This window comes from Balaenoptera acutorostrata, chromosome 7 (assembly GCF_949987535.1).
Source record: "Balaenoptera acutorostrata chromosome 7, mBalAcu1.1, whole genome shotgun sequence".
Lineage (NCBI taxonomy): Eukaryota > Metazoa > Chordata > Mammalia > Artiodactyla > Balaenopteridae > Balaenoptera > Balaenoptera acutorostrata.
The window spans coordinates 2,728,649-2,740,563 of NC_080070.1; the positions used below are offsets into that span (position 1 = coordinate 2,728,649).

General features: G+C 38.8%; 1 protein-coding gene across 1 annotated transcript; it reads left to right on the top strand.

Moving 5' to 3' along the window:
• The first annotated feature begins 1,585 nt into the window (after positions 1-1,585).
• Positions 1,586-11,707, top strand: CNPY1 (canopy FGF signaling regulator 1). The gene is given in 4 exon segments (XM_007165459.2): positions 1,586-1,677; positions 2,550-2,753; positions 4,528-4,624; positions 8,625-11,707. Coding segments are annotated over 4 exon segments (405 nt in total). The 5' UTR covers positions 1,586-1,611; the 3' UTR covers positions 8,663-11,707.
• The last annotated feature ends 208 nt before the right edge of the window (positions 11,708-11,915 follow it).

The window sequence follows — 11,915 nt, forward strand, 5'->3', positions numbered from 1 at the left end:
TTTTTCTTTAAAATTTTCTCACAAAATCAGGTGCTTTGATTGGCACTTTAGGTCAGTTTTTAAAAAATATTTCTGTAAAACGAACACTGCTAGTCTCATGTTGGGTGTTTTCCTTTCTTGCTTTCAGTGAAGATTGTAACGTGGCATTTTCTGAGCTCTCTGCCTGTAACATTTCCTACTCTTTCTACTAAAGAACATTTACTCAAAAGAGCCAGCAATTACATCAAAAAGCCAGTTAGCCTTCAAAGATGTATGAAATCAGCAAGATTCACGTGTTGATCCCTAGGTATAACATATTTGCGTTAAAATAGGCACAATACTACTATATTCAAATATGTAAATCCCACTTTCAAAATAAGGTAAACAATCCCGTTTGGTGGAAAGTTATCATGTGGCGACTGTTTTTTAAAAAGTGTCAACGCAGGAAATAAATAATACAGCTCTCAAAAGTAAGTTGTGGAAAGTCTCGCATATTGACATCCTGATTTGCTCAAATCTTATACACTCAGGATTTTTGCACGCAGCTCAGAACGTCAGGTCAGTTTTAAAAAAAAAAGTTTCGAGAGTGGTCTCATCTCAACGGGAAATACCGTGGTGTGTAAGGACGGCATCCAGGGTTCCAAAAGCGCCCTCCCAATGCTCAGACCCTCTCCATTCAGTGATAGCATCGCCCCTCGGTGTTTACAGTTTGATTGGGGAAGGAGAGGGTTAGGGAGGGGAGAGAGAATGGATTCTTGATTACAGTTAGATTTTTTTTAATGAAAGAGCCAACTCTTCACTTTGAGGTTAGAATGTTGCTTTGTGGACCTGCAGAAAGTGCTACGAGCCTATTCATATGGACCAGACAAGGAAATATACTAAAGCACACGCAGGGCAGGAAAAAAGCCATAATCATTGTTAATGATCTGCTTGGTAAATTGTAATTTAAGAATTTACCTCTGTTTTCTAGCTTTTAAGTCCCAATACATATTTAATCTTTCGTTTCTGAAACAGATTTTCAATTTGTTTGTTAACCTATGTTTTTGGTTTTATTTACAACTTACGATGCTTAAGTGGCCCCATTAAAGGTGTAAATAAAAACGTAACTTGTGTTTTGACTGTGCGCTTTGAGCTACTTTCTTTAGGGTCTTTTGACCGTAGACATTTAAAAAAATTAAAACACTCATTTTTTTAACTTGATATTTTAGCGAATAAAGAATGCTGCGGTACACTCCAGTTTAATAAACGACTTAATTGCAGAGTTGACTGCATGGGCCTTGAAAGCAGTTCGTAATCAATCTCAAATGGAGTTTTGCGGGCAGAAGGAGGGATATTTTATCACGGCGCACGTGGTGGTGGTAATGGAAAGTTCATTAGTGCCGTTTTTCTTTGGCTCTTTCCTTTTCTACAGAGTTCGTTCCTTGCCGAGCCTGGGGGGTGACGGGAGTGATGCTGGAGTGGTTTTGGCTGGAAGCAGGGTTAAGCGTAGAGGCGCGCCGCACGGCCCGCCCCGAGCCCCGCGGCCAGATGGCAGGGAGGGGCGCGCGGAGCCTTTGTGCGCCCGGAGCGCGCATGTGAATGCCGCGCGGTCGCCGGCACCGGAAGGGTTCACACTGCGTCTGAAAGGGGACAATGGAGGCTGGATATATCAACATCGGCGAAATCGAGTTCATTTGTGATTCAGCCCCTTTCACCATGGTTGTCATGCAAACTTCCTACTTTGATCAGCAGAGGGTGGAGAGGGAGAAAGCCCGCAGAGGCCGGGGCGGCGGCGCGTCCCCGGCGCCCTTGGCGGGTCCCCGCCCCCTTCCGGAAGGAGCCGCGGGGACGCAGCATCCTGCACCTTGACCTGTCTAGACGGCCCCCGAGTTTTTGTCCCGGTTACCAAGGCCGAGGGGTGCTCTTTGACCCCCGCGCAGGGCGGAGGTGGTGGCCAAAGGGTCCTCCGAATCCTCGCTGGATTCCGGAGGGAGAGGGGCGCGCGGAGACGGGCACCAGCTGTTCCAAAGACAGCGCAGCCGCGCCTGCGAGAGGGGCGATTGGGTCAGCCCGGCTTTGCCCTGCCCCGCGGCCACCGCCCCTGCCCCCGGGCCCGAGCGGCCGCCGAGGGGCCACGGGGCGCAGGGCAGCGGCTGCGGAGCGCGAGGCCCGGCCTTCGCCCAGCTCGGGATGCGCTGGAGGAGAGACCCGAGCGCTCTCTCTCTGGCTCTGTCTGTCTGTCTGTGTGTCTCTTGCAAGTAGATAGATAGATAATAACAGCCATTACCTGTGCTTAATGCCTTATTCTGCATGTTCCATGACTTTCCAAAATTATCACCTGTAGAAGTATAGTTTCTAGCTTGAATAGAAGTTTTTTCTTCTGTCCGCTTTCGAACACAGGCACTTTTTAAAAACCAGAATTTAGGCTAACCCCTTAAATTATGTAAATAATAGAACTGTGCACATGTTGTATCAGGACAGGAATACTGTTTGGGGGATGGGGTGTGCTACCACGTGAATTCCGGGGAAGGTCTTTTAAATCATATCAACGTTAAGACGAGTTTCCTCCCTTTTTTGGCTTTTCTCCACAGGTTCCCTTAGCCCAGTCGGAGACATTCCTCACAGACCTCTTGGATAAAGTGTGCGAGCGAATGAATGACTACAAGCTCGAAGAAGACCCCGTGACTAAGGAGAAGACTTTCAAGAGATTTGCTCCAAGGAAAGGAGACAAAATATACAAAGAATTTTTAAAATTCTATTTTTATTCTGATGCTTACAGACATTTGAAATTCGCGGTAAGCTATCTTCTTCGCAGAGGAATTCCGTACTCCATGCACAGGTTTTGGTACCTTTTTTTTTTTTTTTTTTTTTTTTTTTTGCTGTTTGTTTGGGTTTTGGTTGAGTTTCAAGACATGCCCATTAAAATGTTATCTATTAGCTTTGTTGTCCTGCTGCTTTCTCAGTGTTAACCGCGCACTTAGTGACTTGCCTTTTGAGACACCTAGGGGCTGTGTTATTTCATCTCCGTGGAGACAGTTAAGTGATATTTTCCAGAAAGTGCGTTACAAATCCCAGTGACTTGGAGGCACAGTTTGCATGTTGCTTTGCTCCTGGGGACGGTTGGGAAGAGGACTCAGTCCGTCCCTGTGCCCGGGCAGGTCTCTTACAAGTTCCCACGTCAGGCATCAGGGACTGTGGTTCCGAGGTTAAAATCCAAATTAAAATGAATGTCGTTTTCAAATATTTATAGCCACTTGATGGAGGGAGAGTGACACACGTCACTTTTTTTTTCCCCAAGGCTTCACAGAAAAGAGAGAATTTTTTTTTTCCTGAGTTCATTCAAGTATTTTAGCACAAACTCAGTTAAACAAAGGCTTAGTATGGTAGTTGGCTTTATGCCGCATTTCCTCCCATCATAATGTTTATTTCACGTGAATGCTGGCCTCTGGCTCTCTAGAATGTGCCTGGCAAAATATATAGCAAGAGATTTCACTTTACTTAATGCTATTGAGTCAGACCAAGTGATGGGAAAGCCTGTTTGAGAAATGTCTTTGGTTCACACGTTGGCCAAAATGTCAGACATGCTGAACGCCTGGTATAAGGGCTGCAGCTGACTTTTGAAGATTTCATTTTAATTAAAAAGTCAAGGCAATAATTCAGGGCTAAAAGTACTGTAGAATGGGAATCGCAGTGAGGAAGTGTGTTTGTATCTCACAGGTCTTCCATAAACATGTAATAGTGGAATTTAAATATTTTAAAATGCCATTTAAAAAATTTTAGCTTCTCCCTTAATGAACTCGGGAAATGAGTTACTGGTCTCCAGTGAACACTCTTTACAATCACAGTTCCTAAGCTTGTGCTTCTCCAACGCAGACACACGCTCCAGTCAGAATTTAAGATTTTTGGGGTGCGTGGGTACATTTGAGCTCCCTCTTCTCTGGAAAGTCAGATTTGGGGTGGGGGGAAGCAAAGTGAAATTATGGATGGATCTCTTAAGTGGTATGAAGAGAAACTTTCCTGAGTAACTGAAAAGCCCCGTTATCCCGAGTGCAATTGAAGATGCACTTGTGTTTTGATTGCTGAGAAAGCTTAATTATTTTCACACTTCAGACCTTGTTTTAAAATCACAAAATGGATTATTATGTTAAATCTAAAGGAAACTGGTTTAACCATTTCAAGGAGCCGTGTTCTCTAAAGTTTCAAAACAAACAAACAAACAAACAAAAATGAAGACTTTCAGCTCCATAAATAGGAGCTCCATCCCTCCTGTTCCTTTCCATTCCAGTGTGAGGAAGAGGAACAAATACAAAGAACCATTTTCCTGCCTCACCCTCGTCTTTCAACACGACTAATCAGTTAGCCAAGTCTCAGGAAAATGATGCAATTAGCATTCTGGGAAGAGGGTTAATCCAATGCAGTGATGTCTTAAACCAAAAGGGCTAATAAAAATGGACCACCTTGGTAACATGATTTTATATTTTTAGCTAATAAAACTGTGACAAGTCCTTCCTAACAAGATGTCCTGTGAGTGCATATCTATCCACATATGTTGTTATTCTGTTTCTACAGTGTGAAACTAGAATGGAAGAGTACGAAGATGAAATATTCTCACTTATCGCCCAGGAGGCACACTAGCTCACTGACAAGCTGTGCAGTGAAAAATCAGGTACTGTGTCTGATGTAGCATGCGCCCTCTCCCTGGCCCACCCCTCTCTTGAGCTCAGCACTGCAGCATTTTTTTTTTTTTTCAAACCAAGCCTCGCTGTCTCCCTGCCACTGACGGGGTCTCCACTGAATCAGAAACGACGCCATGTGAGAGAAAGCAAACAAACAAACCTCAGGGCTGTGAGGCCTTGGCGGTTGCACTTCTTCTCCTCGACATTTTAAATGAATTTAAAAATGCTTGGTTTCCAACTGGGATTGCAAGAATCCAAAGCGTTTCTCTTTTTAAGCTTTTAGAGCTGGGTTCTCCATCCTGGACCAGGGAAGGAGAATCCCTCTATGACTTGTGTACTTACCTCCACCAACAGAAAGTGGGATCTTTCTTTAGGAAGAAATTTCAAACGTTTTTCTGTTTGTTTATTTGGTGCTGGATTTTTTTTCAAGTTCCTTTCCCAGCGTACCTACTTCTTAAAATTTTTTTTCTGGTAGAGGGTGGAAAATAATACTTGATTCGTATTCTTAAACACACACATGCATACGTACAATAAGAAGCTAGAAAACACTGCCAGAAGTTTCTTTTCTATATACAGAGTTGAAACACAGGACCACCCTGACCCGACCCTCCATTTGGTTGAACACACACCTTTTAGTCTGTATCACGTTGATCCTTTTAAAATACATTTACAAGAATGTAGTACAAGTGGTACATTCTTTTCAGATATCTTTGAAAAAATGAATGTGATATATGAAGACACTGATTGAAAGCTGGGGGAAATACTTTGATGCAATTATGGAAGCTTGAGATGTTTAGCATTCGGCAATTGTTTATAATAAAGTATAATATACTTGCAGCCATAGGATCAAATTTAGTGCTGAAGTCCTTAAAATAACAGTTACTGTGATTAGAAGGTAAATATTTGTCATCCAAAGTTTATGAACAAGAAAGTAACAAATTTCCATGAACATGATGACATTGTCTTACTCTGAGTAGATAATGGGGTTGTTCTCTGTTTAAAAGCCAGTTTAGTTGGGAATTTGAAGAAGAGTATGGTGAAATGATGTAGTCAGGATATAGCCAGGAATTCAAGAGCTTTTTCCATTGATTTTGATATGTACTGTTGTAACTTGTGAAATTCACATAAATAAGTGCATAGTCACAATTTCCCAAAGAAATTATTTTGGAAGGTTTTCAAGCTATTCAGAGGTGAATGTGTGCATTAAGATGTAAGCAAAAATGTAACGATGTTGAGAATATTTGTTTTCCTATTTTTACCTCATAAAGGATTTGGACTTGTCATCATCATCTATGGTAAATGCAAATCATTTGCTGTATGAACACCTGCTCAGATATTACAAAAGTCTCAAGAAAGTTTCACCAACTCTTTATGGCAGTAGTTGCCTCAGATAATAAGATTCTGAGGAAAGACTCTGTTCCCAAGTGCTGCAATTTGGCTTAATTTCGATAATATTAACTATCTCTTTTCATTCCTTCTGCATATTTATAATTAGAAATAAAAATTAATATTATCCTAAAGAAAATACAAGCATAAAGCATAAACTTAGGATATGTGCAATATTACTAGTGTACAATAAAACATGATCAAATAATTCTTAATAGCATCTATTTAAAAGAAACTGATTAAGTGCTTACACTGTAAACATAAGTATCAGTGCCCCAGAACTATTGAGAACACAAGGTAACCACTCCAAAGAGTAAACCACCACGTGGCTGCTATGTAGTAAAGTGGAGTGAGTTTTTTCAGGTTGTTTCTCTGTGAAACATACTTACGGATGTTCTAAACCACTTATAAATTAAAAACTAGGAATACAGTAATCCTAAAAAGAGATAAGAATCCCTGCCCTCTTAAACCACCCCCTATTATTGAAGTAAGTAAACCTCATGACAAGATAAAGAGTTTTTCAAACTTAAAAATTATTGCCAGGAAAAAACTAAAGTGACACAGCAATGAGAATAATTCCAATTAATGACTGCAGCAACAAAGATGTAATACGTTTTAACATATTGGGATGCTTTCGGAAATTTGTGTAAAAGGTGAGACTCTCGTATTGTAGAAAAAGTCCAGAAGCTTTTAAACATAGTCTAATACAAGTACAGTAGGTTTCCTACGATAGCATGACATTCACCCTCTGTTTTGTAAAGGCGATGCTTTATTTTGTGCTGCTGTACCACAGTTTTGCTATGATCCCTCCGCACGATTTAAATGATGTTTTAAAAATATGACTCTGTGAGTGTGTGTGTGTGTGTGTGTGTGTGTGTGTTTATTGGAGGCTATGAAAACTACATTAACCAGTAACTCTGTACCTAGTATTGACTATGAGCAGACACTGTACTGAGAGCTCGTAAAATGTCCACATTGCTTTTAGGGAGATTAATAATCTTTTCAAAGATAGATATTTCTAGGACTAGAGGTGTGAATGGAAGTTTAGTCCCTTTATATGCTTTATATGCACCTTATATGTGTGTGTGTGAATTTTGCTTTTTTCTATTTCATGTAGACCTTTTCACTTTATTTTTAACAATTACATGGGAGCAGATGAGGGCACATTCACAGACTTGAACATTTCAGCTGTAGAGGTATAATTGACCTAGAAAATTGTAAGGTATTTAAAGTGTACATCATGGTGATTTGATATGTGTGTACATTGTGAAAGGATTCCCCCCATCTAGTTAATTAACACATGTATGATTCTTTAAAATATTAATATTCTAAGGCTCACCCCCTACACAAAATAAATGGGGAATAATGGAGGAAACATATCTTATGTTAAACTTAAAATGACTGTGTTTGGCTTTAAAAATAACAATTTCGTGAGATTTTCATAAACATGTGTCATCCTTTCAACGAATGAAAAACGTCTCAGTGAAAGGCTATGGGTCTGCAGATGGATCTGCAGATACCACTATAGCTTTATTCACTGGATAGAAGAAAAGTTATCAAATACACCCTGTATGGGGGGCATGAGACAGTAATAGTGGTAGCAGGTTATTTCTTACGTGTCTCTTTTTCTTTCCCAGGCATGAAATAAAAGTGAGCTCATTAGATTTTCCTGGTTGAATGTTTTGTGGCACATGACTCAGGCTTTTCCAGATTGTCGTTTTAATGTCTTGAAGTAAAAATGGTATTTTAAAATCTTAATAATATATAAGGTCATGATTAAAAAGATAGCTATACTCCACTCAAGGTAGAACATGTCACTCTAGATTACGGATAGATGGATACTCTGGTCTTTGGAGGTTTTCATTTGGTAGAGTGAGGGTATAAACACAAATACATATCACTTCTGCTTTGATATCAAATCTTAACATTTAAAAACATCAGACCGATGAGAATTTGTGACACGATCATTTTGAATGCCACAGATGGAATAAGGTCTCAGATATCCAGAAACGTTTAGCCTACATTTAAAGTAAAAGCATTTTGACCTTTTTGTATAGATTGCCAAGCACTAATGGGGGTGTTAAATTCTAATATTCAAAATAATTACTTTCAAGGCTAATAAATCATACAAAATAATACGAAGGCTGGCCTATTTCCTATTTTAAATAAATTACGTAGCTAAAATAAACCGTAGCCCAGTCTAAAGAGAGCTGGCATTAATTGCTGCCAGTTGGAAATGGACTGTATATCCAAGCGTCATTGCCTCTCTGCTGCTTGGATTAAATGCCCAGCGCACTGATTCCCTGTCTCGAGTATTCCTTAAATACTCCCATGACCACGGGCAAGATGATACAACCCCTGGGCTTTGTTTCAGAATACTCCAGGAAAAAATACTGGAGATGGGACAGGAATAGCAGTGGCTGACCGAGCTGCAGGGGGGTAGATTACATTCTTCTTTCTACTCTTGTGTGTATTTGAAAATGTCCGTAAGAAAGTTTAAAAAAAAATGTGCTTCCACAAGAATGTGCTTTTGCAGAAAGTAAATTATGACTTATGGGCTGGTGTTAAATGTGATAGTGATGCCATCTAACTTTTTTTTCCCAGGTCTGTGTGAAACTTCTACTAATCACACTGAACTCTAGGAATGACGGTGCTGCGAGTTAGAGGAGAGACAAGTCACAGCCCCCAAGGTCAACGTCTGCATTTCTGTCTTCATGTTTCTTCATGAGAAGAAACTTTACGTCTCTTGTTCTTACTGCATTGTCTCATGTTTGATATTTTATTGAAAATCTCTTGTTTGGCATCATGACGAGCCCCAATTCTTTCTATAGGTGAAGCTGAGGGGTGCATGAAACGAATTACCTTTGTAGATTTTGATACAAACAGGCTTGGCAGGAAAGCATTTAACTCAGTAATAGGAAAAAAGTGAAGACATTTCATAAATGAAATAAGGATTTAATAATGTGTACTGTATATTTCATGCACATATACAAGTATAGTGTTCTGTTTGATAAAAACTTGATTTGATTTCATAAATACTTGATTAGTCATGAAATTAAGAAAACATATTGCTGCAAATTCCACGTTAATTTTTCTGGGCTGTATGGCTGTCACTGAAAGAAGCGAACTCACTTTATATCAAGAATGAAATTTAAATTTCTAGAAACCTTAAGTTTAAAAACTTTTTAATTTCTAAAATTTAATTAAATGCATAAAAAACAGTGAGTACTTTTACAGGGAACAATAACTATATTGGCCTTTCTGATGCATACATCCTGAATTCAAATGATTTAGAAAGTTGATTTATTATTCATGTATTTATTATCATGTAGTCTTAAAGGATGATACCAGTGGCCATGTTTTGTTTTGCTGCAGACTCTCCTGCCGTGCCTTTGTTTATTAAAGAATTTCACCTAACATTTAGCGTGTAGATTTTACTACTAACCAACCTATCGTTCTTTCTTTGGATGTTTTTGTAGGTGTGGAGATGGAAGGAGAGGTGAGAACTTATGGAAAATTGCCTTTTGACCACGTTAATAACAGAGTGTAGTAATAATCTCACTCTTGGAGATTTCATTGTCTCTGTTAAGTTTACATTCACTGGAATATAACTTTAATCATTTAAAAGGTCAGGACCTATTTTACACTTGTTTTAAAGAAGAAGTTCTCATTGTTGTCTCTGAGAGTTTACTAGGTAGGATGCTTATACTTTGTTATGTGGATTACTATTTGCTAAGAATAAGCCAAGACCAATGAATCCATTTCACTGAGGAGTGGAGAGTGGAATAGAGCAAAGTCCCCAAAACAAAAACTATTTGCCATATGTTACCTGATGGCCTAGAAAGCACATTACTTAAGCCACTCAACTGACTCGTCAGGAGGAAACAATTCTTACATTTAGAAAAATTTGCCAAAATGAAGAGAAAGAGGTTTCCATTCTTCTCCTTTTCCCACCTCAACTCTTATTAAAAGTTAGATTTTTAAAGTGAACTTCATTTATTTGGGAAAACTGAGAAGGTTTGTGATTTTTTGATACATCTGTAGCTGGCTAAGTAGTATAGATCCTACATATTATAACCCAATGAGGCTGCACTGCATACAACTGATAAAAAATGGAAATAGGATTTAAGAATAATTAGCATCATTTTTCAGTAGGGTAGTAAAATTGTGACTTAAAACATAGTCCCTATAACTTTAGTAAACTTAGCTATTTAAGTTTAATTTAGCATTTCAAAAAATGAGTCATAAACATTTTCCTAACTTAGGCTTCCTTGGTAAATGCACTAAACTGTTTCTTCACGGGAACATGTAGAGACACTGGCACAAAGTTCCCTCGAAAACCATAACATTTGTGATTGTAGAAGTGGTGGCTGCGGTCCTTCCATACCCTCAATGGTAAATCTGACAAATTCTCACATCTAGACAGTACTAATGCTAATCGTAGAATTTAAGAGATTTTGGGCTTTTGTTTCCCACCTAAAGGACCGTGGGGAGGTATGCCTTCCCTCCACTGATGGCTGTTTCTCATGGATATTGAGGCTTCTGCTTTGACTGGAGAGAACCAGACATCTTGCCTCTGATGGGGAATATCTTAAGGTTTTGCTAAATAGGGCTTTTCCGTTTTTTCTTACTTCCCAGTAAAAATAATCTTGTCTCTTGCAAGATTTTCAATATCTCACGACTTAGATAATTGTTTTCTTTCCAGATGGAACTTGTTAAACGCATGTACCTGTTTGTAGTTACTGATTAACACTACATTTGAGTGAGCCACTGCATTTCTTATGGCTGCGATGACTTAAGTTTCCCTCTGGGTGTGGTGAGGCTGTGCTGCTTTTAAATGAACAATAATGAGAGAGTAGCTGACTGCTGGCTTTGCCGGGCCTCCAAACACATTCCTGCCTTTTAATGACTTTTATTGACCAAAAACAAAGCAAAAGCAAAAAGCCAGAAAAAAAAAAAAAAAACAAGGAAGAAAAAGAAACAAAACAACACCTAGGGTGTGACAGAAAAGTTTCTTAGAGCCCATGGAAAGCACCTAATTCTGGGTCAGAAGAGAATCTCGGAGAAAAGGTGGGGAGAGGTTTATAACGCTTATTAAAATAATGTGGAGAGAAGACGTGTTTCAGGTGGATGATTTCAAATCGTACTTTTATGAGATGGTTTTTTTGGGTCTCCATGGAAGGCTTCTGTGAGCCTCTTCTCATAAAGAAAAGACCAAATTGGCTGAGATGAACAGCTTATATTTTGTTATGTGGATTACGATTTGCTAAGAATAAGCCAAGACCGATGAATCCATTTCACTGAGGAGTGGAGAGTGGAATAGAGCAAAGTCCCAAATGGGAGAGATCAATACTTGATTTACTAAAGCAAGCCCTAAAAAAAAAAGTCAATAACTGGTTATATTTTTTTATACCTATTTCTCTGCTTGGCTGATATTTATTCATATATGTAATAGCATTATCTAAATAAATATTTTAAACTATACATCAATCTTAAAATTCACATTGTAATGGAATATGAGAAAAAGCCAGTCTTTGATGTGATCGTGTAGCCTGTTTTAAAATCTCATACAAATCTATGAGCTAATCTTAAATCTTGAAACCCATTCAATGGCATATTTCATAGTTTTATACCAAAATGCAATTAACAACGATATTATACTGTTACAATAAAAGGTATACCCATTAGATATGTGTGTTTTTATTATTATTTTTAACCTATAATTTAATTTCCCTTTATAAGTTTCTTAAACTCCTCAGGTTATTTGCTTTTAGAGCAAGGAACTAAATAAATAAAAGGTCAAATGCAATGAATGAAATTGAAATATGAAAGTCATTGCCCTTATATTACCTAGGGAAAGAGGCAGGAAATGGCATGGTTCTCTCTGGGAGTCAT